Source organism: Taeniopygia guttata, chromosome 16 (assembly GCF_048771995.1).
Source record: "Taeniopygia guttata chromosome 16, bTaeGut7.mat, whole genome shotgun sequence".
Taxonomy (NCBI): domain Eukaryota; kingdom Metazoa; phylum Chordata; class Aves; order Passeriformes; family Estrildidae; genus Taeniopygia; species Taeniopygia guttata.
Genome location: NC_133041.1, coordinates 517,652 through 530,069, shown reverse-complemented (window position 1 = coordinate 530,069; position 12,418 = coordinate 517,652). Strand labels below are relative to the sequence as shown.

At 50.4% G+C, this 12,418-nt stretch overlaps 1 protein-coding gene and 1 pseudogene across 2 annotated transcripts in view; one reads left to right on the top strand and one right to left on the bottom strand.

Annotated features, from left to right (window-relative positions):
• The window catches only part of LOC140685172 (uncharacterized), a 655,070-nt pseudogene that overhangs the window by 469,047 nt on the left and 173,605 nt on the right, over positions 1-12,418 (bottom strand).
• LOC121469060 (uncharacterized) overlaps positions 1-12,418 on the top strand; it is a 30,084-nt gene that overhangs the window by 8,148 nt on the left and 9,518 nt on the right. Inside the window, exon 3 of one of the 2 annotated variants that reach the window (XM_041713415.2) lies at positions 4,554-5,654. The exons of the other annotated variant lie outside the window; for it this stretch is intronic. Coding sequence (XP_041569349.2) covers positions 4,554-4,581 — 28 coding nt within the window. The 3' untranslated portion in view covers positions 4,582-5,654. Of the gene's footprint in view, positions 1-4,553; positions 5,655-12,418 lie in introns of those variants that run through there. 2 annotated transcript variants of the gene reach the window in all.

Sequence of the window (12,418 nt, the reverse complement as noted above, 5' to 3'; positions counted from 1 at the left end):
CATCCACTGAGCATTCGGTTGCTCCAAGTTCAGGCAGCCTTGCTATAGCAAGATAAAAGTCCCTGAGCTTAAACGCGATATTCCATTGCTTCATACTCACGGCCCATGCGACGCTGTCCATGACGCTCGCGGGCCCCGGGGACGTCTCCCCTCCGCCTGGGTACGGTCCGACCGTCCCGGCCGCTGCTTCTGTCCAGGTGAATCCCGTCCACCGGGCAAATTTTTCTTCTTTTGTCCCGGGTTTCGGCACCAGATATGTTGCCTTTATGAGAGGCAACGGCGACCTGGTTACAAGAAGACAGCACGGCAGCCCGGCTTCACCCGGGCTACTCGGACTAACGACACACGCTGACACCAATTTGGTGGACGGTCGAAAGCGTTTATTATCTTATCTCATGGGTTTAAATAGTCTTGGGCGACTTTGCTTCGTCAGAGGGGGGCTGGGGGTCTCAGAGGATAGTGGGTTGTGGAATTTTACCAGAACAGGTGTGGCTACATTCTTCTGGGACTCCTGGGGTTAATGGATAAGTGGGGAAGAGAGAGGGGGGAGGGGTCTGTCTTTCCGTGACATCCCGTGGTGGTCTTCCGCTCCGCCTGTCCCTATCTACCACACCCGGCCCAACCATGGGCGGTTCATGGGGCTTCCCACAAAGCACTGTGCAAGAACCACTGGATTATTTGCATAACCCCACCCAGCCCTCCAATAAATCACAGCATAGAATGGAATTTTATTTGCATAACCCTGACGACAGAATTTCAAAATTTCCATGAAATTAAACATTTGCATAACTATGCCCACAATTGCACATAAAGTCTTTGTTCATTTCACACAGGGAGAGGAGTCCCCCTTGTTTTATGGAGATGTCTCCACAAGAAAACAGTTCTCTAGTGGCTTTTCATTTCCACAAATAGCAGCTGCCCAGGAATCTGCACTCATGAAGTCCCTCCCATCTTTCATAGCTTTTCCGCAGCTGTGTTTATGGGCCATGTCAACTTATGGGGGTACTATTTTAAGGATGAGCTGTTCAAGAGCAAAGTTCCCTTTATCTGTCTCTCAGATCATCTCTGGGAACAGAGGTCTTCTTCTTTCCCTGGGGGCAAAGGGTCTCCATATCTCTTCTCTCTCTGTTCAAACTTATCATGTGATCACAGCTACTTCAATGTCTGCTTGCTTTAACATAGATGCCTTTGTTCATATCTACAATTTCAACACTTCATACTTTTCAATGCGTTACAGGGAAAAAGAGTTTGATGTATCAATTATATCTTCTCCATATCTTTACAAGAGGATTTCAGCCCAAAACCTAAGGCATCTCCTCATTCTCCTTTCATCTGGGACTTGATTGTTTCTTTACTGACCTTGGTGCCTTCCTATTATTCTTCTACGTGTCTTCACTCTGTCCTTTTCTCTCACCCGAGGGAGCATTGAAGGTCTGCAAATCTCATCTGTGTGCTTAAAGAGTCAATATCTTGCCTGGGGCCTGCAGATGTTCACATGATCTCTGCTGGGCAGTGGCCAAAGCAGTCACAATGATGGTTTTTCAGACCACACTGGGGGCTGTGTCAGGATCTCAGGGGGCCCAGCCAGAACAGCAGTGGCACAGCCCTGCTGTGTTTAATTCCAACCATGGGGCTGTTTTCTGCACAGACTGCAGGGCCGCCTTATGATTTCTTTTGGTGGCCACACTGGGTGGAGGGCCAGAATCTCAGCAGCCGGGCTAGGACTCAGCGGCCAATGGTCTCCCCTTCACCACCCTGCAGCCACTGCCCAGCCCAGCCTCCCCACCAGACCGTGATGGCCTGGCGGAGCGGGCCTGGCCTGGGCCGTGTCTCCTTGCCTGTTCAAGGCTGGAAGAAAAAGAGAGAATTCCCGTAGTTTTTTAGTTTTAAAATGTGAATCTCACAGAGGCAGATCTAGCTTTTAATTGGCTTATTAACATGCCTATTCTCAAAGCTAGACAGCAATTGGTTTTGTTAGGCACAGAGGAAGTTCTCAGCAGCTCCTCTCTGAAAAATCACTTCCATGGGTGGCTCCAGTGCAAAACCAGCACACATCCCTTTCCTTCATTGCTCTGCTTCCAGCTGGGAATGTGCTGGAAAATGTCCAGCAAAGCCACCTTTGCTGTGTGCTCTGGGACCAACACAGCTGCTGGACCTTGTCCCCTGACCCTGCACAGCTCCTTGGGAGGCATGGCAGGAGCAGCACCCTGGGAGCCTTGGAAATGCCCATCTGGGATCCATGGCACACGCTCACAGGGGCTGGAATTCCAGTTCCCAGCAAGGAAAAGATGTTCCTGCCCATGAAGGCAAAGCTCTTGAGAAGGAGCCAAAAGCCAAGTGCAGCAAGATCCTACAGTGACATTTCACTGCCAGCCTTCCTAATTTCCCCAATGGTTGTTGTAGCTCCTGCACTGGGTATTTAGCCAGGGCGGGTCTTTGGTGGCAGCTGCCCTGGCTCAAGGGAGACACAGGGAGAGAAATAGAGCAGGCAAAGAGAGGCAGGAGAGAAAGGAGGACAAAAACACAATCAGCTGAGAAGATGACACTCTGAAAATCAGAACTCTGAAAATATCAAAATACAATTTCTTCCCTTTCTCACAAACCTCCTCCTGGTGTCGTTCAGCAGGGCTGTCAGAAAGTTCTTCTTCATCCTGAGTGGAAGTTCCAGGCTGCAGCCACAAGGAAACAGGGAATGGGGATTTTCCTGCTCCTGGGGAGTTTGACATCCTCAGCTGAGGAGAGGAGGAGGCACCAGAAGAAAAGGGCAGCTGGGCTTCACCTTTCCACAGGGAAGAGGAGGGGGAAGAAAAATCTCTTGTCACATCTGTAGATGCTCCCACAGGGATATGAAGGCTGATCCCTGACCCCCAAGGGTCACAGTCCAGGCTGTCCTCAGCAAATGCTCTCCTGGTTATTGAGGGGCAGAGTGAGAGCACCTGGATCTTGGAGCACCCAGCTTCCCCCATGTTTAGAGGTGCCTGAGGAGGGCTGGGATGACGGCAGGGACATCCTGCAGTGACATCCCCCTGTCCCACTCTGCGTGTGCTCAGTCCCAAACCTGACCCTGATCCTGGTCTCAATCTCACTCCATGTTTGGACACACTCACAGTTCTGTGTCCAAAGTTCAGTGTTTAATCTCATCCCAGTGCCAGATTTGTCTATCCCCAGGCCCAATCCTAACCCCAGCCCTAAAACCAATCTCAGTCTAGCCTTAACCCCAATCTCAGCTCTAATCCAAATCTCAGCCCCAACTCCAGCCCCAGCTCCTTCCTAAATCCTCAGTCCCCAACCAAATCCCAGGTTCAGCCCCTTATGGGGGTTTGGGGGTGTCTCTGTCCTTCTGCCACTGATGATGTTTGGGTGAGATCACACAAGGGGTAAGAGCGACAGAGACCCCCCCAGCCTCCCCAGGGATGATAAGGTCGGAGAGCCCCTCCAGCCCTGAGCACCCTCAGCGGTGAGAGGGACACAGAGCCCCTGATCACCAACCCTGCTCTTCCCACAAGTCACATGTGTTGAAAATGCAAACAAATCCCAAACATTAATAAACTGTCAATAGAAGCAATTCTGTGGCAATTCCAAGTTTCATCGGTTCCTGGACAGCTCCAGCTCAGCTGCTGGCAGGTTCTGAAAAAGAAAAGTGGAAATTTGGCCCAATACAGATTATTAAAATGAAGGGAAAGCTCTGTGTAGCTGTCACAAAGGTGACAGGGATGAAGAGAAGGATGATTCTCACATTTGGCAAGGCCCCTAATCCTGTGAATTCAGGAGTTATTTGGGAATTTAGCTACTTGAGCTGGGCTTCTTGTAGGACTTTTGGCAGCCTTGTGTTCCTCATCTTGGGGTGAATGATCCTTATCAGTCTTGCTGGTATCATTTCCTCCCTTTCCTCCATTTTAACAAACATTTAGGGAAGGACAACAAAATATTTTCTTTACGCTGGCCACTGACAACAGCCATTTTCCTCATAAGTTTTCCCATAAATAGCTCAGAGGAAGCTGTGTCCAAGTTTCCAAGAGTTCCTGCAGAAAGAGCCACAACCTCCTCAGAGGAGGGAACCAGGCTGTTGCCAAAGGCACTTGGGGTCACAGAACAGTGCCCTGAACTCTTTGCACTGAAATAATGTCACAATCTGGTTAATAAAATTGTTAGAGAGATGCCTCTGCCCCAGTTAAGGTGCGAACGTGACCAAATCCAAAGTGGATTTTATTGAACAGTAAATGTGAGACAGAGAGCGAGATGGAAAGAAAGAGAAAAGGGGGGAGAGCAAGGGAGTGACAGGGACAGAGATCTCCCCTGGGGCTGGGCAAGTGTGACATTGTCCCCTGTGTTCGTGGCCTTCCCAGGGTGGGGGTTTTACACCTAAACCAGTTTGGGTAAGAGGGGTGGTGTTCGCCCCCCCACACTGAACAGGGATTACCTCACCGTTTCAGGTTACAATGTAAGATGTAACCAAAAGTATGTTTTCAATCACCCTCTTCATAAACTGTTATAAAGAAATAGGGCAGTGTTCTTTATGTCTTCCATGACTCAGTCCTGATAACACCCTCCAGGGGCTATCTTCTACGAATGGGCCATTGAGTGTCACTGCAGGACTGATAAAATTACATCATCCCATTGTGGGATGCTCTGCCCAGGGGGAGGAACCAAGCAATCCGACCTGGATATAATCTGACACTTGTAACACCAGGAGCATCTTGCCTACAAGATTCTCAGAGGACAAGAGCTCCATAACAACCACAGGAACTTCAAAGACCAGACCCTTCTACAGGATCACCAATTTGACAGAATCACATAATCATTCCAACAGGACAGCAGCCACCATTAAAACAGACTGCTACCACCACCCTGACCAACTGGGTGTCAGCTTATATCCTGACTCTGCAGATAAAGCCAGTGTATCTGTATCACTGTGTAAGAGGCCATTTGAAGACCCTCACTCATTTGCCTGCCAATTGCCATGAGAAGGAACTCCCTTCCCCCACTGCAGTTCCGGCTTGGAGAAGGCAACAGTGCAGGTGCAGTCGCTGCACCGTTACATTCTGTTCCGAACGAGGCCCGGCAAGAACTTGGCAAGGACTTGGCAAGGACTTGGCGGAGACCCAGCGTGGACCCAGCACAGAGCGGCCTATTGCAGTTCCTGCTTCACTCTCCACCTTTAAGCTGAATGAACTGTCGGGGTGACTCTGGTGGTCTCTCACTGCAGACGCCTCATCTGCCTCCTTACCACCGTGACAGACAGAGATCAAGAACCCTCTCCCCAAGGACTGAGACTGAGACCCCTACCACAGGGAGTGGTGGGAGGGAGAATGACATGACCTGTCCTTCTCCAGTAACTTCAATGGACTTATTCTTCATTGTGTTTGTTCTGCCTAGATGAGCAATTTCAATAGGCATGTTCCCCCCTTTTCCCTCTGTGGACTATAACTGAACCCCTGGGTTGGGCAGGACTTTGGAGACTCTCCCCAACACAACAAGAACGATCCCCATCATCCGGACCACTGAGGACCTCGTCTGTGTTGGTAGCTACTCCAATCCCCCCTTCTCTCTCTCTCTCTCTCTCTCTCTTTCCTTTTTATTTCTTTTCTGACCCCACTATCGCATTTATTGTTGTTGTTTTGACCCTTAATAAAGGTGCATCTGTTGTGATTAAACTGATAGTCCCCTGCTGTTTGTCTTTTGCACTTTGGGATCGGCTAATGAACCATCATGACACCCCGCTATAAGCAGATCATGACACACTGCCTTGATCTTAATTTTCTTATGCAATCATAATTCTGGCTTAAATTCTCCCCCTGGTTTACTCCAAACCAGTACAAAACTCCAATGCAAAATTGTGACACTGTGGGGCCTCATTGAACCAAGAGACCATTGTGACACTGCAGGGCCTTGTGCGACAAAGGGACCATTCTGACACTGCGGAGACTCATGGAACCAAGGGACCATTGTGACACAGTGGAGTCTCATAGAATTATGGAGATCACTGGGACATTGCCAGCCTCAAGGAACCAAGGGACATTTGTGACACTGTGAGGCCATGGGAGACTAAAGGACAGTTGTGGCACTATGGGGCGTCATGGAACATAGGTAAATTTGTTACACTGTGGGGCCTCCTGCAATCAAGGGGCAATTGTGACACTGATGGGCCTTGTGAGACTTAAGTGACCATTGTGACACTGTGGGGTCCTGTGACATCAATAGACAATTGTGACCCTGTGGGGCCTCATGGCACCAAGGGACCATTTTGACACTGATGGGCCTTGTGAGACCAGTGGACCCTTGTGGCCCTGGAGTACATCATGAAACCAAGGATAAGTGTGACACTGGGCACTGTGAGACCAAGGGACAATTGTGACACTGCAGGGCCTCATGGGATCAAGGGACAATTGTGACACTGCTGGGCCTTGTAAGACCAAGAGACCATTGTGACCCTGTGGGCCTTGTGAGATGGAGGGACCATTGTGATACTGTGGGGCCTCACTCAGCCAAGGGACTGTTGCAACACTGCAGAGCCTCATGGAACCAAGGTGTTTCTACTGCGCAAGCGTGGTGGGGGAAGGGCTTTGGAAGGGCTTTCGGAATGGGAAACTGAGAAGGATTCATTTCTGTATTTCCCCAAGTTTCTAGAAAGTTTTGTTTCAGCATTTTTCTCTAGCCCCTCTTTCCCCCCCCCCCAGAGCGATTCCCATTGGACTTGACCCATGGGGTGATCGTGATGTGCCCGGGCTGGACACTGTCTCTATTGTCTTGACCTTATCTCTTAATTTTTGCTGCATAAAACTTGTATCTGGGCAGCCACCTAGTGTCATTTTGTTCCTGCAGCGTTCAGGCAATACAACCTTCTCTGGACTGCACAAAAATTGACCTCTCTTGTCTCTTTATCCCGAATCCTTGTGGCGGCTGTGGCACGCTGCTGCTCGGACCACACCAACCCAGCCACTGTCTGGTAAGCCCAGAGCAGCGGGACCACGGCAAACCCGGTCTCCTGTCGGGACAGATATCTGGAGGGGTCTCGGGGGGCCGGGGAGGAACGGGGAAGAGCCGCAAGTGGCCCCCCAAGGGACCATTGTGAATCTGTGGGCCTTGTGAGACCAAAGTACAATTGTGACACTGTGGGGCCTCATGGAATTAAGGGACCATTGTGACACTATGGGTCCTTGTGAGACCAAGGGGCCATTGTGAAACTACAGGGCCTCATGGGACCAAGGGACTATTGTGACCCTGGGGGGCTGTGCTGGATCAGGGCAAATTTGGGTAAGAACCCCCAAAAAGGGTTCCTCTCAGAAGCAGATTCAATTGGATCCTCCCTCCCAAGTTTGGGAAAGATACCTCCTTGAAGAAAAGTGGAAAAAAACTGCTTATTAAACAAGCAAACTTAAACAATATTAAACAATAAAACTTCTTGCCGCTCCAAGAGAGAGAAAAACTCAGAAAATTCCCCCGGGGTGCAGTTCGAATCAGTCTCTGATCAGTCCCTCTGGTGCTGGAAATGCCGCGGTCCAGGCCCGGCCCTCTGGGCCACAGGTGTGAGCTGCTGCTGCTCTTCTGGGTGTTCAGTCCAGAGCAGGTCCAGAGAAAGGGAAAAAAAACCACAGTCCAGTGAACTTCTTTGCCTCAGCACTACAAAAACAAAAGAGAGCTCTGTCTCGCTGTCTGTCTGTCCGCAGACAACACAGTCCAGGATCAGGAATGTGGAGGAGTTCTTGAAAACAAACTCCGCGCTTCTTCCCTCCCCTGCTTCACTCTTGGAACAAGCCTTAAAGGTGTAAAACTTATTATTCAACATAAACAGGGCAGACGATTGGGGATAAAGGCATCATACAGTCAACCTAGGACGTTCCACTCCTTATCCCCATATTGTCAACTTACTACTAAAACTCATATATATATATTTGAACTCTACAGACACATACATTTTATCTCCAATATACAGCTATACACAGACAATGGCAGTAATATTCAGCAAACAGTGATATTTACACATGGTTCTCACTGAACAATCAGATCTCCCTGAGGTACACATTGTGTTCTTCCATCTTTCTGCATTATCCACCACGTACAACCTGGTCCCTGAGCAAAGACAATCCCATGAATGGGTTTGTCTGTACTCAAGGCAGAATTGATCCACACTGTCTTCCCTAACAAACCTCTGACATGCACTACTGGGACTTTGTCTCCATTTACTATATGCAAAGGCTCAGACTGGGCAGGGCCCACTCGATTGGTAGAGCCTCGGGTGTTAACTAACCAGGTGGCTTTTGCCAGATTCTCCTCCCAGTTTTTGAAAGATCCCCCACCCAATGCTTTCAAGGTGGTTTTTAACAGACCATTCTACCTCTCCACTTTCCTGCAGCTGGTGCATGGTAGGGAATATGTGAACACCCACTCAATACCATGTTCCCTAGCCCAGGTGTTGATCAGGCGGTTCTTGAAATGAGTCCTATTGTCTGACTCAATACTCTCAGGGGTACCATGCCTCCAAAGGATCTGCTTCTCAAGGCCCAGGATGGTGTTGCGGGCCGTAGCATGAGGTACAGGATAGGTTTCCAACCATCCTGTGGTGGCTTCTACCATGGTGAGCATGTAGCGCTTGCCATGGCGTGTCCGGGAGAGTGTGATGCAATCAATCTGCCAGGCTACCCCATAGCTGTACTTGGACCACCGCCCACCATAACACAGGGGCTTCACCCGCTTGGCCTGTTTGTTTGATGGCAACACACATCTCACAGTTATGGATAAACTGAGAAATACTGTCCATGGTTAGATCCACCCCTCGGTCCTGTGCCCACTTAAAAGTGGCATCTCTACCTTGAAGATCTGAGGCATCAGGGGCCCTTTGTGCTAAGAACAACTCCCCCTTGTTTTGCCAATCCAAGTCTGTCTTTGACACCCCTATCCCTTCAGGCTGATCTACCTGCTGGTTGTTTTGGTGCTCCTCATTGGCTCTGCTCTGGGGACATGGGCATCTACATGGTGAACTTTCACAGGTAGTTTCTCTACCCTGGTAGCGATGTCTTTCTGCCGGGGTGCTGTCTTTTCCCCCCTTTCCCAGCTAGCTCCGTGGGGGGAGGGGAGCGCGGGCAGTTTCCGTCTTTCCCAGCGAGCCCTCGCGGGCGTCGGCCGGGGCTACGTGGGTCTGAGAGCAAGCGGCGAGTCCCACGATGAATAAAAGGAGAGAGACTTTTCTCCCGTGGGCAGAATTCTGGTTTATTGCAGCTTGGCTGGGAAAGCAAAAACCGAAGGGACTGCAGTTTGCCGTGCCGGAGTTTGCTTGTGCCGCTTTGCCGAGCTGGGCGGGGCGGCGCGCTCCGGAGCTGGCTAAGAGCCAGGAGGGGAAGCCGCGTGGGGCCGCGGCAGAGCGGAAAAGCCGCGGCAGGCTCACCCGAGTGCCGCGGCGGCAGCGGCAGCGGAGCAGAGAAACCGCGGGGGGCCGCCCGGAGCGGCAGCGGCGGGGCAGCAGCAGCACGCAGGGGCCAGCCGAGAGAAAAGCCCCGGGCGTCTCCCGCCCGTGGGTTAAGTACAGAACAGGGGAAACCCGGGGCAGCCAATGGGGTAACGCCATGGGGGGTCTGAGGGCAGTGGGGTGCAGGGGTACACCCAATGGGGAGCGGCCAGGTGGAGGGTCCCAGGTCGTCTGCCGACCCCGCAGCATCCCGGGGCGGGATGCCAAGTGACTGACAGGCGGTCTGAGATGTAAACACAGTGACTTTGCACTTTCTCGGGAAAACAAAGCGCGGGGACAGATGGGAAAACCCGGGGGGTCATTACAGAGCGCGGGGGGGTACATGCAACGAACTTATACATAATACAAATGTGGTAAAATATAATAACACAATTCCACATCTTTCCACTCTTCAGCAGCCCAAGTTGGTTTTCCTCTACGCTGCCAATTAGTCTTTTTCCACCTCTCCAACCATCCCCACAGAGCATTGGCTACCATCCATGAATCAGTGTAGAAGTAGAGTTTTGGCCACTTCTCTCTTTCTGCAATGTCCAGGGCCAGTTGAATGCCTTTGAGTTCAGCAAGTTGACTTTATCCACCCTCTCCTTCAGTAGCTTCTGCAACCTGCCGTGTGGGGCTCCATACAGCTGCTTTCCACTTCCATTTCATTCCCACAATGCGGCAAGAACCATCAGTGAAAAGAGCGTAATGTGTTTCTTCTGCTGGCAGTTGGTCATATGGTGGCGCTTCTTCAGCATGTGTCACTTCTTCTTCCTCTTCATCAGCAAGACCAAAGTTTTCACCTTCAGGCCAGTTAGTAATTATCTCTAAAATCCTAGGGCAATTCAGGTTTCCAATCCAGGTGCGCTGCGTGATAAGGTCAATCCACTTGCTCCATGTGGCATTGGTAGCATGGTGTGTAGAGGGAACCTTTGCTTTGAACATCCACCCCTGCACCGGTAGTCGGGTTACCAGGAGGAGTTGTGCTTTTGTACCAGTCACCTCTGAGGAAGCTTGAACTCCTTCATAGGCTGCTAAAATTTCCTTTTCTGTTGGAGTATATTTGGCTTCAGACCCTCTATAGCTCTGACTCCAGAATCCCAGTGGTCAGCCTCAAGTCTCATCAGGCACCTTCTGCCAAAGGCTCCAGGACAAACCATGGCTTCTGGCTGCAGAGTTTTTCACATCTGGTCTTGTCCTGACTGGGCCAAGGACTACTGCATGAGCAATCTCATGCTTTAGCTGGGCAAAGGCTTGCTGCTGTTCAGGGCTTAGTGGAAATCGTTCTTCTTGTGGGTGACCAGGTAAAGAGGGTTCACGATCTGACTGTACTCGGGAATATGCATTTCCAAAAACTGATGGCGCCTAAGAAAGCTTGTGTCTCTTTTTTGTTGGTTGGTGGGGACATAGCTGTGATCTTTTTGATGACCTCAATGGAAATCTGACGCCATCAATCTTGCCACTTCACTCTCAGGAACTGGATCTCTCAAGCAGGTCCCTTCACTTTACTCTTCTTGATGGCGAAACCAGATTCCAGGAGGATTCGGATGATTTTCTCTCCTTTCTCAAACACTTCAGCTGCTTTGTTCCCCCACACAATGATATCATCAATATATTGTAGGTGTTCTGGAGCCTCACCCTTTTCTAGTGCAGCCTGGATCAGTCCATGACAGATGGTAGGACTGTGCTTCCACCCCTGGAGCAGTCGGTTCCAGGTATACTGCACTCCCCTCCATGTAAAGGCAAACTGAGGCCTGCATTATTCTGCCAGAGGAATGGAGAAAAATGCATTAGCAATGTCAATAGTGGCGTACCACTTTGCTGCTTTGGACTCCAGCTCGTACTGGAGCTCCAGCATGTCCGGCACAGCAGCGTTCAGTGGTGGAGTCACTTCATTCAGGGCATGATAGCCCACTGTCCATCTCCATTCTCCTTCAGATTTATGCACAGGCCAAATGGGGCTGTTGAAGGGTGAGTAGGTTTTGCTGACCACCCCTTGGCTCTCCAGCTCTTGGATCATCTTATGGATGGGAACCACAGCATCTCGAGTTGTTCTGTACTGTCGACGATGCACTGTTGAAGTGGCAACTGGTACCTTTTGCTCTTCTCTCATCAAAAGTCCTACTGCAGCTGGATTCTCAGACAGTTCAGGCAAGGTACTCAATTGCTGGATGCTCTCTGTCGCTACAGCTGCTATCCCAAATGCCCACCTGAGTCCCCTTGGGTCTTTAAAATACCCCCTTCAAAGGTAACCTATGCCCAAAATGCATGGGGCCTCTGGTCCAGTCACAATAGGGTGTTTCTTTCACTCATTTCCTGTCAGACTTACATCAGCTTCCACCACGGTAAAGTCCTGTGATCCACCTGTCACACCAGTGATAGAGACAGATTCTGCCCCTACCTGTCTCAATGGAATTAATGTGCATTGTGCACCAGTATCAACCAAAGCCTTATATTTTTGTGGATCTTATGTGCCAGGCCAGCAAATCCACACAGTCCAGAAAGCACGGTTTTCCCTCACCTCTACCTGGCTAGAGGCAAGGCCCCTCTAAGCCTGGTTATCCTTCTTTCCTTGGGCATATGTGTTACATGTTCCTTCAAGGGGATGGGACATGTCCTCTTCATCATCATACCTGGCAGTTGGGCTACGGGCAACTGGAGCTGCTCTCCTTTTGGTGGAACTCTCTCTCTGAGTCTTGCCTTTCTTCAATTCATGCACCCGTTGTGCCAGAGCAGCAGTAGATTTTCCGTCCTATCTCCTCATGTTTTCTCTGCAATCACGCAGGAAGAACCACAGGTCAGCTCATGGGATGTACCTTCTCTCCCCATCTGAGGAACGTCTGCATTGAATACCAGAACCTCTGATCTGTACTGCCGAGATTTGGAGAGGGTCCTCTTTCATCTCCTCCCTGAGTCTCTTATGATTCTCCTCTATCTTGTCTTCTAATTTCTGCAGACGTGTTTCCACTGCTGCAA